General features: G+C 42.8%; 2 protein-coding genes across 3 annotated transcripts in view; both read right to left on the bottom strand.

Moving 5' to 3' along the window:
- ADAM12 (ADAM metallopeptidase domain 12) overlaps positions 1–1,900 on the bottom strand; it is a 185,139-nt gene extending 183,239 nt beyond the window's left edge. The window contains exon 1 of the mRNA XM_074875531.1: positions 1,453–1,900. Within this exon, the coding sequence (XP_074731632.1) occupies positions 1,453–1,570 (118 nt within the window). The 5' untranslated portion in view covers positions 1,571–1,900. The remainder of the gene's footprint in view (positions 1–1,452) is intronic.
- A 13,254-nt stretch (positions 1,901–15,154) lies between these two features.
- The window catches only part of C7H10orf90 (chromosome 7 C10orf90 homolog), a 67,606-nt gene continuing 62,355 nt past the window's right edge, over positions 15,155–20,405 (bottom strand). For both annotated transcript variants that reach the window (XM_074874061.1, XM_074874060.1), the window contains exons 7-9: positions 17,936–17,999; positions 16,637–16,736; positions 15,155–16,065 (exon numbers count right to left, since the gene is read on the bottom strand). In XM_074874061.1, coding sequence (XP_074730162.1) covers positions 16,027–16,065; positions 16,637–16,736; positions 17,936–17,999 — 203 coding nt within the window. In that variant the 3' untranslated portion in view covers positions 15,155–16,026. The remainder of the gene's footprint in view (positions 16,066–16,636; positions 16,737–17,935; positions 18,000–20,405) is intronic.

Raw genomic sequence — 20,405 nt, forward strand, 5'->3', positions numbered from 1 at the left:
GCAGAAGGAACAGCCACAGGGGAACCGGGGACCTATTTCTCCTCACCTACCTGAGAACTTCTGCAACCTTAATCCCCAATATGCTGATCTGGTGTAAATGCAAGTGTTGACAAAGAGAAATTAAGACCCCTCGCAAAGGCAAAGCAAAGCTTCAGCTGCTGCTAATTCATTAGCATAAATTCTAGGTGGTTAATTAAATGCAACAACTTGCTCTGGCTACCCTAAGATTTCAGTGTGCTCATTAACATGATAAAAGTATATCTCCATCTTTCTCTTAGCAAGTCCAGAGCCAAAGTCCCAGTGAAAGTCGCTGTGCATAAATTTGGAGACAAGCAAACATTTACAAAGTTTAAAGTTACAATGAAAAAAAAAAAAAAAAAAGACCCAAGACAAGAGTTTGTAGTAACACATAGGGACACACGCACTCTTCAGCTCTGTTACATATATTTATACAAGCGAATCTCCCTTCCTCTCTCACATAAAATACGCATTGTCAGCTGCTGCTTAATGAAGAGGACAGGGCCTGAGCCCTCCACTGATTCCCAAATAAGCCCCAGAGTTGCTGTACAAAGAGACAAGTCACTTTTTCTAGGCTGTTCCCCCATCTGCAACGTGGACAGCACAGAGCCAGTACTGCAAAACACCTTTAAAACTGCAGCCACTGATCCCTGAGTTGTACTCCCTTTGAATGAACATAGCGGCGAGTAAACTTTTACCCAGCAAGGCCACTTTTAGCGCCAGCATTTGGCTTTTCCAGGCAATTCCTCCCGGCTGGGAACAAGACTCCGAACTCTGACAATACTCTCAAACCCCGAATTCAGCCCCAGCCCGCGGGTGGCTGTTTAGGGGGGACGGGACCCTTTGGGGTTAACAGCCCCCCAAGCCATTCCTGCCGCAGCGGGGACCCCGCAGGACACCCCCACACACTCCAGGGTTCCCCGGGACCAGCCCCCTCCACCCCGGGGGTCCCCAGCCCCGCCCGGGGCAGGGACGGGGTTTGGGGGTGCCGGGGGCTGCACAGCGGAGTTTTTCCGGGAAGGGCTTGGAAGTCCTCACGCCGCGCAGAGGCGCGGGAGTTACGCGGTCTCAGACCGGCGTGGCTCCGCGTATCCACAGCCGGGACGTCCACGCTGTGTCCGTCGTGTTCCCCCCCCCATCCCATCCCATCCCATCCCATCCCCCTGACACCGCGGAGGCACCGCCGCAGCCCGCAGAGCGGAGCTGGGAAGGGGGGGCGGGGGGGGGGGGGTGTGGAGAAGCGCGGTGGGGGGCGCAAAATAAGCGGCGGGAGCATCCGGGGGAAGCGGCCCCCGCGCAGCCGAGCGCGGCGGGGTGCGCGCACTTTGTTCAAGGCATTTCTGTGTTGCTTGTCCCCTTAAAATGGAGCGTCGGGTGAGGAAGTATTTCAGGAAAAAAAAATAATAAATGTATATCCATAGATCGTGAACTTACCTTGAGCTCTGGGTGATGCTAAAAAGAGCCAGCTGAGGCTGAGCAGCAGCATGGAAACGGGGGCTGGGGGGTGCGGAGGAGGGAAGCGCTGCTGCTCTGCATGGAGACGCTTTGACATCTTAGCCCAGACTGAGGGAGACAAACTTTCATCAGCTGGGGCTGGAGAGCAGCACCATAATATACAGTTACAGAGAGGAGCGAGCTGGGACTCAGGATGTGAGAGATTTCCTGCATGCAGTTAACTCCAAAACCCCTCCTGCTCCTGCATGAGCTGCTGATGAGTTGGGCTCTGCTTTCTTAGGGAAAAAAAAAAAAAAAAAAAAAAAAAAAAAAAAAAAAAAGTTGTGACTTTGGTTTTTTTCTTTTAAAGAGGTTTGGATTTTTTTTATTTTTTTTGGCAAGGAAATTTCTGTTGACCGTTGCAATACATGAGCAGCTTGTCCATGCTGGCTTGTGCTCCTCACCATGGAACAAACGAGCCCCTCCGTGGGGTCCCACCACCATGCAGGCAGCACCGAGCACCACGCGGATCTGGGGGACTCTGGGGTCCCCCCCGGCCCCCGCAGCAGCTTGCTCCCCCCCACCCCCCCATCTGCCAAGGTTTCCCCATTTCTGCTGCACACGCAGCCCTGGCTGCTTCCTCTGGAAAGTCATCTGCATACGTTAGAGCTCGGGGATTATTTATTGGTTTCATAATTATTTCGGAGTTGTTTCTGGTGCCTCCAACTTATTTTATATTGTTGGGGTTTTTTAAAGGAGAAAAAAAAAAAAAACCCAAAACACACCCACAGAGTTGCCAGATGCATTTTTTAAAATCTTCCTCATTCAAATTACTATTACTGACTGTCTGGGAGAATAACCAAATGCAGATCATCTATTCCTTAACCTACCACCAAAATACATATAATGCCCACATGTTGCACAGAATGCTGTAGAGCAGTAGAAAGAAAAAAACCCAATCCTGTAAATCCTCACAGTCTTTTATTGTGCGGTTTTATTTTTAATTCATTAAGATTCTTCCCAAATCTCACTGTTTGGATATTGATACTTAATTCTGCAGATTGGCCCCATGTTCCTTGTGCATGAAACAGTTGGCAAAACTGGCCTGATATGTGTCTGTATGCCAGCATGCAGAGCTGCCATGCAATCCTGCTTAAAAAATTGATTTTGGAACCACAAATTTGATTCTGTTCTGGAGCAGAGGCTGGTAGCCTTTCACAGCGATCTGGACTATGCCTTTCCCCAGCTCAGAGGATAAATGAGGCAGCAGAAACTCAGTGGGTGCAAAATGCTGCGGTTCCCAAGCTGGAGCCCTGCACCGTGTCTGCTTCACGGCGTTGACAGCATCTCTGAACCGCCCCGGGGACAGTCCCGTCCCCAGGATAACGGATCACCTCAGCACAATATGACAACATGATAATCTCAGATCATCTCGGCACAAATCAGCCTGGAAAAGAGCTGGGATTGTGAATGTGCTGGGTTCGGGTGTGTGGCAGGGTTTTTGGCAGCAGGGGAGGGGGCTATGGGGGGGGCTCCTGTGAGAAGCTTCTCAAAGCTCCCCCAGCTTCAAGTCAGACCCCCCTCTGGTCAAGGCCAGGCCAATTAATGATGGTGGCTGTGCCTCTGCGATAATTTATTTAAGAAGGGGAATCTGGGAGGAGGAGTGGGAGTTGTGAGGAGTTGTGAGAAGGACACCTGTGCGAACACCAAGGTCAGTGGCAGAAAGGAGGAAGGCGAGAAGTGTGCTGGAGCAGAGCCCCCCTGTATCCCGTGGTGAGATGGCAAGTCACTGGAAGAGCAGAATTAAATTGATGTTCGTTTTCTTCCCTTAATGCATCTGTCTTTCGCTCTCTGTCTTTCACCTGTGACCATAGTGGGTTAGTCATCCCTCCCTATCTTTATCTCAATTCCCAAGCCTTTTTCTTTATTTTTCTCTTCTTCAACATTCCTGAGAGGGAAGGGGTGAGAGAGTGGCTGCGTGGTGCTTAGTTGCCTCTGGGCTCAAACCAGGACAGTGAAGCATATGCAGAAAGGGCTCTTATCAGCTGCTTTTCTTCACATTTTCTCCCCTTACCCCTTCTGCCTAAAACTAGACCCATGGACTCACCTCCAGTTGCTCTGAATTTTGAACTCTGTCTACATTTGCCCCTCAAGTCTCACCTCAGCAGCGCACACTTTCTTCATCATGCCCCTTCCCAGGAAACCCCTAGCCTTGCGAGCAGTTGGAGATTATCCTATGTACAGCTTTAAATACCCAAATGCTAAATTTTTCCTACTCAGCCATTATCAATTACATTTTAACAGCTATAGTCAGCAACATTTCATCCCTTAAAATATAAACTAATGAACTCTATCGACTAGCTCATTAAGAATATACGTGCTCCACACAACACATTGGTTAAAAATGTAACATTAAAACAGAAGACTTGTTTGTGGAAGGCCACCATAAAAGCCATCTTTATTCTTTGAAGGTATTTTCCCCATTAAAAAAATCAGTCAAAGGGAACTAAAGACTTCTAAATAGAGTTTTGGTAATCCCACATGGCTTTTCATTTATATGGTATTTTTATTTTGAATAACAATATTTGCTAACAGAGTGTGTGGAGCCACTTATATCTTGGACATTCACTAGCATCAATGAACTAGATATTATCAGAGTTCCTCCTCCTCCCCCAAAACTTAACCAGAAAGGAACACTTGCATTTTACCACACTAATTTTACAGGCTTGAAGTTGATAAAGTGATAGTTTATCACAAAAATTCCCAAATATTTTTTAACAACATCCCTGTAGGATTGCAACAGAATAAGCTACTTCTGGCTCTGAAGAACAACAGTACAATTTCACAAGTTTCAAAACTCTTTTGGAAAAAAAAACTCAAGGAAAAGGGAAATTAATCTGTAGTGCCCCTTCTTCACTACTGTGTACGTAAGAGGGGCCAAACCTTGACTTTTAATTTCTCATGTCAAACCACCTCCCACAATTAGTTTTACGAGGCTTGGTTTATCCACTTCAGAAGAACAAGGCTGAATTTCCCTGCAGGAAATGAAAATTGCATCCAGGTTGTGTGGCTGCTTCAAAGGAGGCCACAATTCTGATTCTCCAGGTTATTCCCGCGGGCCATGGCTCTCCATCCATCCTTCCCAGCTTTGTACTTTAGCACTGGCAGGGGAAGAGGAATGGGGGGGGTGGGGTGTTGTGTGGAGGTGTCTCATTGCTTCTGGGGTTTTCCTGACCTTTGTAACCTTTGTATCTTTTGCTACTGCTTCTTTATGCTCCCCCCCCCCCTTTTTGTCCTCCTTGTCTTCCTTACTCTATGTATTTAGTTTTTCTATACTTCAACCACACGTAGCTTTTCTTTCCAAACCATGCACTCCACTCTATGCTAATTTAGGGCTATCCTGCAATAGAAACAACATATGAACAGCTAAATAGTCTTTTTGCTCTTTATTTTGATCTCCTCAGGAAAGGCAAACCTAACACATTGCTACTTCTTCTCTATTAATATAGACATAGAGTGGCATATGGTAGCCTGGTTTGCACTCCACGTTAAGCCTCAGCTTCAGCTCTGCAGAAAAAGCAACAACCACGAGGTACAAACCGAAAAGCACAGATCCACTGCTGTAGCATTTCTGTGCTTGGAGATGTGTGGGTGAAATTTCTCACCCTGTGGCTGTGGGTCACCTGTGGCTAGAGGAAAGACGAAGGAATGAAGTGACAAGAATCTCTGAGATCCTATCGAGATCCCTCTTCAGGCATGTCTTTCAACTGCATCCCCCGCTTCCCCGCCAAGTGGTTTGGAAACATTTAACACGCCTCTTTCAGCAGGACACTGAGAATTGGCAGTGCTTACTGGGTGCTCAGGAATGTGTCCTGCATTAATCATTACCTCTTGTCATTTACGAAGCAGGGCTACAGCTCCGAATCCTTTTCCCCCAGCTCTCATACCTGCCTCTGACTTGTGTCACTGTGCCACTTTAATAGGTCAAGTTGAAGCAGCTTAACTTTCAGTCTGCATTTACATATGAAAATAATTTGATGTAAAGAGCACTCATGATTTTTAACAGTTAATATTTGACTGTATGACAGTACAGGCAGTTGGCTTGGACTCTGGTTATCAAATTACTAATTCATGCAGGAGCTTTAGTTCACATGGCACTGAAAAGGTCAATTCAGAAGAGAGCAATATGGAAGGGCGCGGTGTGGAATAACTTACCTGGAAGCAAGCATAACATATGGGTTAGTACAGACACCAGAAAGGAGGAGGATGCACTGAGGGAAACATCAGCTTCCATTAATTTCCCCTTGGTTAAAAAAGAAGGAGTTTTGAGAAGGAGTTAGTGACTGATGGAGACAACAGGAGAAAAAAAAAAAAAAAAAAAAGGAGTGGAGGGAACATATATTAAGTTTAAAACCTCCAGACTATGATACTGTATGCTTTTGTGACATTAGATGGAAAGCACTGTAACAAACTCTATGGCACTTGAGAGATGGATTATGGCATAATATAGAGTATGGAGTATTAAAGAGGAACAGAAGAAAAAGAAGGAAAAAAAAAAGGAAAAGGAAAAAGGAAAAAGAGAACAAGCAACCTATGTCTGCTACCCTTCTCTGCTAGAGCAGGAATTGCATCCCTGCATTACAGCCTGAGTTAAATGAAGAGAGGATAAACCACCTCAGATAGTTGAACAATTTCAAGGGAAGAGATTCTGGTGGGGAGAAAGCACCTCTGTAACACTGTTCTCACATCTTCCCAGATCAGCCATGATCTCCTTTGGATATCCAGGAAACCTCACTGTAATCACAGCATTGAGTATTATCCAGAAATCCAAGTCCTTTTATTCCCATATGTGCCAAAATGCATGAAGACTTGTCTGGGCTTAGCTACAGGGATCTACAGTTTTGGGGCCTCCAGGCTGAAGTTTTTGCTTCTTAGAGTAAACAAAGCAAAACAAAAAAGCTTTTCCCTTTGAAATCTGTGTGTCCCCTAGCCAGCTGCTGAGACTTTGTGTCTCCAGTCCTCCCTCACTTCATTAACTCTCTGCAAAATCAAGATCCTGCTGAATTGTGACTGCAGTGGCAGATTACAGTCCTCTATAATTAACAGGCATAGATACAGCACAATACAGCGTGACCTTTAGCCACAGAGCTTTGCTATAGACCTCTGTCACAACATTCAGACATAAAATAGCTCGCTCCCGAGAATAGCACCCATCAGCTCTGCATGCTGAAATAAAATACTGGCTGTAAATACTGTTTACTGCTCATACTTGGGAGAAATTGCATTCCATAGATTTCCTAGTCTACAAGAGCAGGTTTCCATCCTCCGTATCTTTAGCGAGCGTGCGCCCCAGCACGCCTCACCGAGCCGGCGTGCTGTCCTGAGCAGCACAGCGAGTCTGAACCAAGTCGTTAAGCCTGTGAAATGAAATGCAAAGTCAGCAATCTTACCTTTCCAGTACCAGTAAATATCTTCCTACCTTCCCCCCCACTCCCCTTGCAGCTCCCCACTTTGGTTATGACCTTTTTCTCTTCCTGTCCCAAAGGTACCATAACGTCAAATTCATCTGACATTTCTGCCCCGAAGCCTGGAACTTGCCAGTGCAGCTGGGAGCAGTAAGCAGAGGGCAAAGCAGCCAGTGCCTTGCTGCAGCCAGACCTCACGTCTCCCCTGCGCCGGCTGTGAGGCCACGGTCTGCCTCTTTGTCCGAGCTGGTGGGCTCACAGTGCCCAGCTGGTGCCCCATGAGTTCTAACAGAGCTCAATTTAATTACAAGGATAGACTTCTCCTGACTTTGAGAACCAAGGATTTGCTCAGTTTCTCCCTTGTTGCACACATGAAAGGGACACGCTTAGAAAGTTGGGTTTCTGTTGAGTGGAGACTGTTTCTTTCTGAGACCTACCTGTGAGCTATTTGAAGTAACACGGTCCTTTGTAGAGAACCTTGAACAGCTACAGCCAACTGACAGGACATAACACTGAATTAATTTTATCATGGATCACAGAACCCCCAAACTGAAATGTTTCTAGATACCTTTTTTTTTTGACAGAGAAGAAATTAAACCAACCCCTACATTGTTTGAATGATGAAGTGTTATAACATTATATTCAAATATAAGCAAAATTGACAGAGCCATCCTGAAGTTTATACGTTTAATGAGATGCAGTATTCTTAATCTGTCTCAGGGCTAAAACATAATCTGAGGGAGCAAGCCCCTTCCATGAAGCCGTGTTTGGAGAGCCCTGCCTGCTAGAATCATTTCTACCTGGAAGAAGGATGGCAGGGCTGATGGCGAGTGGTACATGCTCATCACGTTCTTCTCCCCCTCCCTGCTCTGCCCAGTTTGTCCTACCCCTCCACTGCAACATCATTTTGGAAAACAGCTCCTTTCCTCTAACAAAGCAGGGGAGTAAGTTCTGCTTTAATGCTGATTAAGCTCTATATACTACTTTATAGGGAAACTACACAGAGACTTCTGTAACAGGGCCAAGGGTGAAAAAGCCAAGAGGAGCTCAAGCAAGAGCAAACAAAGAAACCCACCACTCCAAGGATACAGGACCTTAACAACAACAACAGCAACCCCCTAAATTCTTCAGCAGTTAAAACACAAAAACCCAAACCTCACACGGTCCCTAGTTACATTCTTTTCCTGTAGCATAAACCCTCGGTCATGCAAACACAGAGCTCTCCACAAGCACAGCCATCACCGGCAGCTGAGCCTCCTGTGTCCCCACATCGCAGCTGAGGCTCCCATGGGGCACCCTCCCCACCTTGGGGCACCCTCCCTGCCAGCGGGTACCCCCCAAGACCCCCAGAACTCTGACCCAACTGCCTCAACATCCCGGGGATGTAGGGCTCAGCTCCCAGCTACACCCCACACCAAATTAGCCATTGACATTTTCCTCTTCCAGCCTTTCTCCAGGAGCAGGGAAATACCACAACAACTAGACTTCCTTCTGTTTTAGTAACACAGGACCAAATACTTCATAAATAATAAATAATCAATCTTCTTCAGCATGTCTACACAGCCCTAAAACTCCAGTTTTCCTTCTGGTGCTGCCATTTTCTTACTCCAACCTATTGCAGTAACAGTTGACCCCCGCTCTCCCTTGCAGCGCACAACGAGGACGCTGCCTTCGTTAATGCCACCAGACAGGAATTAATATTCTGCAAAATAATAATAAAAAAACCAGGTTGTGCTCTCTTCCCATTTGGTGCTCTGCTGTGGACCAACCCCTGTTTACTGTAGTGAGAAGGAAATTCTGCCACATAGGAAGAAGCACCAAGGTTTTTCTGCCCAGCGGCCTGCTACAGAAAAATCCAGAAAACATCCAAACCAGAAAAATTTGGGCCTGTGTTCTGGATATCCCATATCCTCTCCCGGAGGACCTGAATAGCTCCTTGTTTTTAAGACCACCTGAATAGGTCTTTATTATTTTTCCATGGTGGACGAAACATCATTTTAAGCTTTCCTACTAATTTCAGTACTTGTTCTGAGAAGCGATGATTCCCCAGCAGGATCCTTATATCAGACAGTACATTTCTGAGAGCATGGCAGGAAGGTGCCCAGTGCTAAAATCCCATTAAATACAACAAATAACCCATTAAATATGTTTGGGTTTTTTTACTTCAGACCAGACATTGAGAATAAGCACTTTGATCTGTTGCTACAAATTTCACTGTCTCCCTGAAAACAAAAGAGAGAAAAAACCCCACAAATTTTTACATGTCTCATAAGAGGACAGTATTCAACTCAGACTAAAAATTATGAAGTCATATATTTTTAACATTCCTGTCTAGCCCTCTGCAAACCACAAAACAATGCAACATCCATCATCGTAAATTCTGGGACAGTAAATTAGGAGGACAGCATATTTTGGGGTATTTTTAAAGAAAAATAAATATTCCTAGTGGGAAATTTGAGAGAAATCATTAAAAAGTGGTGTGGTACACATCATGGGAGAATGAAATCAATTAGGTCTTAATCTCATATTATTTATGAAAGGAAGAGTGAAACAGAGCTTTTTTTATTATAGTCATGTTCTGATTGTTAGGTTCTGTTGCAAAACTTTCATTTGCTTTGGGTCCCAAGCACAGCAAGTGAAACCTCTCAAAACTAAAAAAAACAGAAGTAAAATGTTGGTTTTGTAACATTAGCTAATAGTATTAGATAGAACAGTCAGCCCATAATTATATATCTTTCATGCAGTTTAAGTTATGCCATTACATAATTAAATTTAGACCAATGAGCCCTCAAAGTTATATTTTTACATAATAACAAACACAAAAATTATATATGTGCTCCCAGTAGCATTACAAGTTAAGTATATATTTGGCGACACTTTACAGTAAGTGGGTATTCATTACTAATTCCTCTGGTATTCATTGTAACAACATTAGTCACGAAGAACTAATGTGGATATAATATTTGAGCACTGGTTTATTTCTCTATAAATCGGCAGTCCAGGATACAGGGGTAATTCCCTTTCCCTGACATCACTGCAATGCTGTTGAAGACCACACCGCTGTCACTGGGAGATTATTCAAAATACACTGCATTATTGTTGTGGAGAGCAGTGTGTCCAGCTGCCCTGGCTGGGCAGTCTCCAGGTGGCTGTGCCATGCATCCAGCCTGTTCTTTATCCATGGAGAAGATCATTGTCCTTTCCTCATCATTTCTCCCCCAAATCGTGGCACATGTCCATCTCAAGCCTATCTCCCTGCCTCCTTCTGCAGTGACACAATTCACAGGACAATCCAGTTACAAAAACAGACTCCTGTCCTGAATATGTTTGTTTTTTTAACTCTCTGGCCACAGTTATATATTACAATTCACTAAAATGATTGCTGAGGGACCTTTCTTTCAGGCACCATTATCAGGTAATCTTCTGATTTAGTCCAAGTTCAGCCTGGACACCGTTCCCATGACCAACTTTTGGTCACGATCTCTATTACCTTTCCCCACATCACCCCAGAAGGGGATGAAAAGTGCTCACTTACTTTAGGGAACATAAAGTTCTAAAAAAGCACAGAAATGTGAAATAAAAATGGAAGTCTCTCCATTCTTCCAGTGCAGCTTCAAGAGTGGCAAGAGCACATTAGATGGTATATTAACAGATGGCATGAGCAAGAAACTGAAGCTCAACTGGTTTCAAAAAGATCTTTGCCATTTTCTACTGGCAATTTCTCAAACCAATTGCAGACCTGCAGTAACTCTAGAACCACGGAGCAGCCTACATGTGATAGGTGTTTGCATAAGGATCTTCCTATAATTATATATTAACTAAAGTCTAGTCACTGTAAGTATCGCAGAAGATAAAAGTATTTAAAACATGAAGTCTAAAAATACATCACTGTGACCAATTTCTAAAAAAAAAAAAAATCCCTGCAATTAACGGCTCTTTTACATATTCCTATCTATGCAACACGAACCTCAAGCAATTCATCACACTTTTTCTATTTACTAATTTTATATAATTGTCTGTACCATGAGCACATTTGTGCAGTTTCTTCTCTTTTTATTTTTTTTTTTTAATCACTCTGCAGCTGGTAGGGAGATGATACACCTCATTATCTTATTCTGTGGGTCATCTAAAATGGTTATTAAGTAATTCTGCCTCCTACGGCTTTGGTACAGAGCCAAGGAGAACTTAAAAAAGTAAGATGCCTGACTTAAAAAAGAGGATGCTCTTTATTTTCAACATAGAAACGTCTTCTCACATGACATGCTTCTTTCAACTGTTTTGTCATAGCTAAACAGATATTGCAAGAGAGAAAATAGTAACTTCCCAAAACACCTCCAAGTAGTTCAGCTGATGGACAAGTTTCACTTCCAGAGCCCAAGACACTACTACACTGTTATCAACAGGCAGACTGGCACGACTCAACAAGCAACACAGGCTCCTCTCTGAATAAGGGTTTTGAGCAAGGGCTTTTGTAATTGTGATATCAGTAGATGCATATTTAAATCAAAGCTTAATAAACATTTTCATACATACATTGTGCTTCTCTACCTACAGTATATCTGAAAGATTTTCACTATCTGCTTTTATCTCAATCTGGTTTTATGCTCAGGTGTCCTTGCATTTTAGTTTGTTCCACTGCTTTCTAATCACCTTTTAGTCAGAAGACTGCAAATTGGGAATGGTCTCAGCTGAGGTGGGGACTTCTCAACCCCCCATTGCCTGGTGCTGACCTGTGCCCATGACAGCAGGGGAGCACAGTGAGGACATCTCACAGGCATCCAGCCGGCTGTAACCCAGCTCAGCAAGAGCATACTGAGTAATAAATGACCTAGTCTTAAGTCATAGTGCTTGATGAAATATGACCCTGTGGGACAACCCTGTGTACTGATCTACTCCATCAGTGAACAAGTGTCCAGTCAATGCTCCCAGAAAGATAATTACCCACCCAACAAAGCACACAGGCGTTTTTGTCGCTGAAGTCAAAGGGGCAAACATCTCTACGAACGAGTCAAACTGGGGTGTTTTAGCCATGGAGCTCTTATTGCAATGGATGTATTGGGGAATGGTTTCCTCTGGAGAGAGCTGCCAGAAACTTTATCCATGCTTTTCTGTGTTGTTTTCCTTGTAAATCATCTCTCTCACAGAAAACATTACACTAACGTAACCAATCCCAGATACTCAACAACAGAACTCCTGAAAAGTCTTACCCGGACAGTCTCCTCATCTATCTGACCAGCTGAGTAAACTCGAAGAAGTGACTAAGGACTTACATACACATACACAGGAAAATATTTGGGTTTAAAATAAATCCCCAGAATACTGGAACCCTCAGTGCTTTACATTGCAATGACTTTCAACCCTTAATGAGGTATTTCTGTCAGATGAAATTAATGGTGCCAGCAAGCAAGCAAACCATGTCTTGCACACCTAAACCACTGTGCATTCCCTGTGTGGGCTCCATTTTGAATAATGCAAAATGTCAACCCTATGGAGAGGCTTTCTGTTTTGGAAGGGGAACATTGAGTCAATGTGTTGGCCAGCCTACACAGGCTTTGTGTCTTAGCACCCCAAAACCATCTCAACATCTCACCCCAACCAACACTCATTATTAAATACTGTTCTGCAGGCCCGTACAAATCGGCAGTGAGAGAAGCGATGGCCCAACAAAGGAGATGGGGAACAAATGGCAATGCCTATTACCAGAGATCCTTGTATAGTTGTACCAGTTGGAAAATATGTCCCTCCTGAAGACACATGGCATGGGCTGACAGCCAGAGAACCTGAACTCAAACAGCATCCAACAAGAAGCAAAACTCCAGTATTTGACAAGCGAGGGTGATGACCAATTTAGGCTGGAGAATTTTCTGTGTCGAGTACTGTCCGATGGCAAATGTGCTCTTCACTCTGAAACGCCTGCAAGTCCAAAGTGAAATTATGCCAATTTTTTTCCTGACTCTAAACTTCATTAAGTTGATGCCTGCTTGTATAGAGCTAAGCCTGTGAGGGTCATGTTTTTCTGAAGTAACATTTTCCTGTACAGCCTATTTTCTATTACAATGACTGAATTGTAGAGCTGAAATGAATGTCAGAATTGTTTGCTGGATACATTACTAGATACCTTCTTTTCTGAGGCCCAGAAACAGAAATTAGGTTTGCAAGAGATATCATTTTTGGTTTTTTGAAGCAAAGGTTTTGTATCATATAAAACATTCCCAGACAGTGATTTGCATTATGCATTTTGCTCACTAGGTGTACACCCAAGCCTATTTATACAAGAGAATTTCCACCTCAAATTGCCACATATTTGTCCTCCAGATTTTGAAAATTGCATTTAGAGAAAATAAAAATATTTGGACATAACCCTTCTACAAACCCCAAAGATATTTGGGAATAGTGCACCAGCTTTAAGTCTGTGAGAAGGTAGAGTTACTCATGAGCCAGGGGAGGTGAGGATGCAGCAGGCTGGTGCAGTGCGCTGTCTCTGAGGATGGCCAGCAGAAATGAGGGGAAACCAGGTCAGTTGAGAAGTGTCCTGCCCTGGTCAGCATGCTGGTGGGGGTGCCAACGGACAGAAACCAGGCTGAAGCATAGCACACCAACACTGTGCTGTTCATCCCAGTTGCTCATGTGGTTCATTTCCTCACAAGGACCTGGGTGCTGTGATTTCTAAGGAGGATCAGCTCCTCTGTTTGATACTCCAAGCCAGACAGTGAAAAGCATGTCAAATATGTGTATGTATTTACATGCATCTACATATGCATATAAAATTGTATCGGTATGGAAGAGGGACCTATTATGGCAGTTCAATTAAGCCATCTCCCTTTAGTTTCTGGGCATCCTGCAGCATAAATGTCTGATTTCCATGTAGAAATCTCTCTTACTCACAAGGAGGAAGACTCTGGCTCTTCCACTCTGCCCAAGAAGAGGGAAGAGTTTTGGGGCAATTCTCCTGGTGGCACTAGGTGTCAGCCTCACACCAGGGGACATCCCTGACCCAGGCAGTGAATATCTTGCTGTGTGCTCCATCGATAGTAAATACCAAATGTCTTGTCTCCATACCAAAATGTCTTGCTCTGGCTCTAGGGTAAGATTACAAGCAGGCTTAAATGTACACAGTAAAGCAGGCTTAAATGCATATAGTATTTCTCTATGGCTGTGCGCAGGAAATAATGCTCCTGAAGGGTACAAACTTGATGAACCAAAGCTGCATTTCTCTGAAGTCAAGAGACTAAAGAACCAATGGGCAAAAATGCTAGGTTCCTACTGAAATCAAAGGGGATTTTGGCACTGACTTCTATAGAAATGTTTCTGGTTGTAGCGAGCTATAACTGGACAAAAGCTCAAAAGATAATATTTCAGATTCAGTCTAGGAGACTGTGTGGGGGTGTTTACAGCTATAATTTATCACTCTGTGGTGGAGACCCAGAAGTCCACCAGAGAGAGAAAGGCCCTCCTGTTTGAGGCAGGCCACATGTTTTTCCTGGAAAGCAGCAAGGGGGATCAATGAACCCACAGGAGAGCAGATCTACCACACAGCTGAGCTGTGAATTTTGGAGGATGCTCCTTCTTGCAGTCCCCTTGTACAAATTTACTTGAAGCCATTTGTGGGCCAGCCCTGACTTTGGTTTCCAGCACAACATTACTCGCTTGGTTAAAAAGGCTTTTTTTGGGGAAGGACCCTGGCAGTTTCTTCCTTACAGTCAGCATTACCTTACCTTGCATGTCCTCTCAAAATGCACTGAACTAATTGACGAGTTTTTTAAAGATATCTATCTGGAACGCAATATATTTGTTCAATAAATATATTCTCTGTGAGCAAAAATTAACGTCATTAATCCTACTTTACAAACTGGGAAGCTGAGACACAAAGAGACAAAGTAATCTAACAGAGACAGAGCACAAAATATAACTAGGTTCCTTGTGTCCAGCACAGATCACACAGCTGGAGGCTATCTCAGTGGCCAAAGCCCAGCTCACAAACATCCCTTTTCCAAAAAACCTGACCTTACATCTCAGGCTAGATTAGAAAAATAAAGCATAGATATCAAAGGCCAAATTCCAGCCCCATTCAAACACACTCAATTGACTGTTTGTGCAACAGAGGTTAACACTTGCAGTGATTTTTATGGGCAATATTTTTTACCATAGGATTTGTGGCATACAAAGGCATGACTTCTCAAGCAGTTTCAATAACTGTGTTATATTTAACAGTACCAAATAAAAACATAGCAGTTGGATCAATATTATATTCATATTTTATTCCATAAATAAACTTCATTGGTTTGTAAGCTGGTTGTTTTTACTTCCAAAATGTACAAATAAAGATTTAAATATTTTTGGAGGAAACATTACAGATGGTTTTAGTTCTGCAGTTTTGATGCAAACATACTTCTTGGCACCACTTCTTAATATGCCATTTCTATAAATACTTAACAGAAGTGGAGTAAACTATATATTACAATGAAAAACACGAGAAACAGAGTTATAATCAAAATTTTAAATATTGCTCTTTAACAGGTAAGCTTGCTATGTAGATTCACTATATAAACAGGAATAGAGTTCTTCAGAGAGCTAAAATACTGGTCCCTTTTGGTATGTTAGGTATTAATGTGAAACTGCTGCCGCTATGATTTTGTGGTAATGCTATTTCAGCTAGTTTCTAAACATAACAAATAATGATATTCATTTTTCTTTACTTCAAGGATTTAACTCACAGGAAATCAATTAATAGAATACTTCAAAGAAATAAGTTTTCCAGATCTTATAAACGCAGTTCTATTGCTACAGAGACGTATACTTTTTAAAAGATTAGATAAATAATACCACAGTAATTCAGTATTTGCATTAAAAATTCTTAAAATTATTTCCTCTGGGTAAACTGACCAAAAGGTGATGCTCTGAAACAGCTGTGTTCCCTTTTAGACTGTTTTTGGTTACTTGAAAGATGCCTTGAAATTTCAGTTGAAATATAAATGATCTTTATTTATATAAAGAGCCAAAGATAAGAAAAATACCTCCAGGTAATTGAGATAACAGTAAATTTTATGGCTTATCTAGCAGTCAAAGGTATTCAAGATCCAATTAGGATGATGGGCAAGAGAATCCTTTGTCACTCTGTGTTTCTTTGAAGGAGCTGGTCCAGTAATTGCTAGGAAAAAAACAATGCAAAACAGCCTTAAAATACTGTTAAAATACATGAGATGGATATAATGGTAGAAATCTTCAGTGATACTCTAGGTGAGGTGGTATTAGCATTTTCAGACTTCAAATCTGCTGGCTACACTGCTCAAAAAAAAAAAAAAAACCCCAAAAAAAAAGCACTGAAAGCTTTTCCATCTTGGACAGGAAAGGTGTAATTAGATGGAGCAATAGAGCATTTAAACAACTGGTACTTGTGTGCAACGTGGAGTGGGATTACCTGGGAATGCCTCAGATCTGCACCTGGATTAACTGCACTAATGAAGCTTTCCACCACAACTAACTAATTACTCATTTTTAAAAACCAAAAGTCTAGGGTGCTTATTCCAACACAAGGTTCAGCTGTTAATTCAAGTTAAAGAAGTACCTAACCTCAAGGTCAAGATTTAAAACACATCCTTTGCTGTCAGGGTTTGCACACGGTTAGCACAGGCTCCCCAGGCAGGTGCTGCCTCTACGGACCCCATTCACAGTAAAGAAGGGTTACAAAACTATACGTGGCACTCACAGGAAATTCTTACCTTTTTAAAGATCTCAACACGCAGTCTGTTACTTTGGATGATGATCCTCTTCTGTTTTTCTTCTTGTTTCTTTTTTACTTCAGGTAAATTGTTGTAAATCCTGGAATGAATTTAGAAAGTCATCCCTAGGACTCACAAATACTTTTTCCTATAGGAAACATTTGCCTTCAATGCAATACTTGTCATTAATAGGCATCTCTAAGTACTGGAATTTATGAAAATGGAATTATAAATTATTAACAATAAAGTTTTTATGTAAAATATGACTTGTTGAAAAACACTCCTAATTTTGAACTAAAAAGTAAAGAGAGGCAGGATCAGGTTATCTCAATGCAGCAGCATAATTCTGAAGTAGCTTCTAATGAGCTCAGTGGAGTTGGTTTCAATTTATAGCAACATAATTCAAACCAGAATCTGGCCTGTACACTTTTTTATATTTATGTCACAAAATTAATACCAAGCAATTATTTTCAAGTATTTTTCTAAGATACAAGAAAACAGTCATTATAAGACTGGAGACTGTTAACATTTTTTTCACTGTCATTAGGAACACTTTTTACCAAGGAGAACATAATCTGCCCATTTTAAAAATAACGTGAGTTGCCCTCAAAGAGGTGATTTCTGGTCTGATCTTTTTCCATTTAAATCAATGATAAAATTCCCAGGGGTTTGAAAAGAAAGTCAGACCTTCCTTCACAGCAGCCCTGTTCTTTGCATACATACAAAGCCTGTTTAGTTCTGATTTTTCCTCAGAATATTTTGCAATACCAAGTTCCTGAAGCAGCCTGTTTTGGCTGGAGATTGTATTTTTGGAGAAGAGAAACGGGACACATTTTAGGCACTTTTAAAAATGGGATGAATTCTGCACGGTAGCCATTAGCAGCTTTTCTTGCTGTAAATGATTGCATGAAGTGCAATGCAGTTAAAGATCAGATACCACGTTCCTAATAGTTTGATGTAATTCCCATAACTATGTGCCATCATCAGGGTGAAAAAAACCCAACAAAGTGATGGTACTGCTTACATTTTTGAATATCTGACGTGAGATACCTGTCAGGGACTTAGTTTTCACACCATGGGTTTCTCCACGCTGTCTGAAACTGCTAGAAAAGGGGTGCTCAAAGGGCAGGGCTACCCCAAATCTATCAAACTGATACAGTGGAAGAAAACCATGAGCATTGAACAAAAGGGTGGCAAGCAGTCCAACCCTCCCGCGTATGAAGGTGACGTGGAAATGCGGTGCCTTAGGCATGAGATGGCAGCAATTCGCAGTGAACTCTAAACCGAAGCGATTTGTACCTTTTCGATCTCATATGCATCTCCTTCTCGGGAATGAATCTTTCCTTTGGTCTGAAGAGGTTATCTAGCAGAGGGAAAATAAAGTTAATATTGGAGGAATCTGCGTTTACTGAAATTTTAAATGTCACGTTCCATGTAGTCATAATATGCTATTTCTGATTAAATTTTTTGATGGCTTAAGGCCAGATCCAAAACTCCACAGGTCAATGGAAAGGCATTTAACAATTTCATCTGGAGCTGAATTGGTTCCCAGAGCTGCCCTACAGAAAGGGAAGGATGGATAAGACCCATAGCAACCACCTTCATTACAGAGTTAATTTATTTTAAATGCCTATGACTGTTGTCATTGTCACACGCAGCTGTGTACACCCTTTGTTCAGATCAAGAATCAGCAATGATTTCTGCTATATCAAGTTATCTGTTTTCCCCACATGCTCGTGCAAGCAATTGCACCCGCGCACATTGGCCGCATCCTCAGCTGGTGTGTGTTGGGAACCTGGCCTGGTACCATCATTTCTGATTCAATTTACACCTGTTTTGCAGGGCTGTGAATAATTATGCTGAGCATTAGGAGGAGGAAAATTACATTACTCTTTCCTGATCAAATATGAAGATATGTGCGATAATTCCAATCAGCATTTCCCTGGATACAGGAAAATAATTACCGATCTTAGCAGTTGGCGAGTCTCAGAAATAGGTAATTTTAACACCTTCCTTGCAAAAATGGTTTTTGAATGGGAAGGGAAGGTCTTCGTACAAGGTGGGAAGCCAGTAAATACATAATCAGAACTGATTCTCGATGAAGGAGACTGTGTCTAATCACATTTATCAGGGAGAGGAGGGAGGAGAGGACTGCTGCCTGCACACCTACATCAGGACAATGGGAGAAAAAGTGGAGGGATGGGGCAGGGTCCCCTCTCTACGGCAGGACACATCCAGAGGAGGGAATGGAACATCCCTGTGGTGCACAAGCTATTGACCTGATGCACACAGGTGATGTGGATATTTGTAACTTAAGCTTTTCAGCTGAGGTGTATGAAATAAATGGTTTTACATTCTGGCCTCTGAACACAAGGATGCCCAGAGCATTGCCTACACCCAGCCAGGTCCAGGCTATTTCCCCGGGGCTCTGAGGACAGGGGTATGATTCCCTGTGTAGTCACAGCACTCTAAACATCAAAGGTATTTCCCAGTATCTTTGCAGAATATATGTATAAGATAAATACATGTGCAAACTTTTAAGCCCTTCCATTTTCCAAGGAAGTTTAGAAGACATAATATATATCACAGCAGGCACCACGTCGGCCTCTTTTTGCCATCTCACTGAAGAGACAAAATACAATAATCAAGGCAGAGAAGTAAATACAGAGAGTAATTCGTTCCAGAACTGCCCGGTGCAGACACTGGCCTTGAGCAGACCCAGCAACCACTGCCCCAAAGAAGACCCTTCCCCACCAGGTTTGCTGCCCTGCTGATTAAGACACCAGATATTTCAGGGATATTTATGGGAGAATTGTTAGCAACCAGCCCCAAGCAGCTTACGGGGCTACATCTAGAGGCAAAGTCGTACTCAAATTACTGTGTTTCTCAGGAAAAGACTACATGTCCTTTAAGATCACTGTTGTACCTCGATGTAAAAAGAAAAGGGAGCTTTGCAGCAGTTCCTATTCTTAACTGGTACACTTTTCAAAACACAAACTGAGAAAAGGAGGGGAGGCTGCAAAGCCTCCTCTGCCTGAGGACTAACTTTTCTCCACCCAGCGGTTGTCTACACTTAATCACGCTTATTAAATCTTCAGCACACACAAGCAACATGCTCAATTTGCTAGGAAAATATAATTTGCCTTTTATTTATTAGTGTTTTCATGTTCATTTACATGTTGATTAACTTAAAAGGAATAAACACTTGGATGCTATTGCTGCCCAAATAACCCTGTAACTTAAGGAAGCAGATTGCCTGTGACCCAAACGGTCCTGGTGAAGGATTAGAGTCCAGGGTCATCGATTTTCTGGGAGCGGTGTGGATCCCAGCACACTCCAGAGCAGCCTCAGCATAGTGCCTTGCTGCTCAAGGTTACACACCTCATTCTGACAGCTCAGCGTGGCAGGATGCATTGCTTCCTGCAAGGCATGTCCTCCAAGCTGGAGAATGGCACAGGATCAGTCTGACATTGTATAAAACCATCACTATGGGTTCTCTGCAGTGCTAAAGCAAAAATAGGAGGCACTCCAGGCTGCACAGCAAATTCAGGCATCTTTTTTGTCTGTGTGGCACAATATGGTCCTCAGTACGAGATCCATGGTGTGACAACCAGTTCCTTGCGTGTTCTCGTATCCTTGGGCAGAGAAGAGCAGCTGAGGGCACTGGAAATAACACCCCAGCAGAAACCTGTACTACCTGCAGCAAGCCCTCACACAGTAAATCAAGGAGGACCTCCCACAAGACGTGATACGATCAGACAGAGTGACT

This window comes from Strix uralensis, chromosome 7 (assembly GCF_047716275.1).
Source record: "Strix uralensis isolate ZFMK-TIS-50842 chromosome 7, bStrUra1, whole genome shotgun sequence".
Lineage (NCBI taxonomy): Eukaryota > Metazoa > Chordata > Aves > Strigiformes > Strigidae > Strix > Strix uralensis.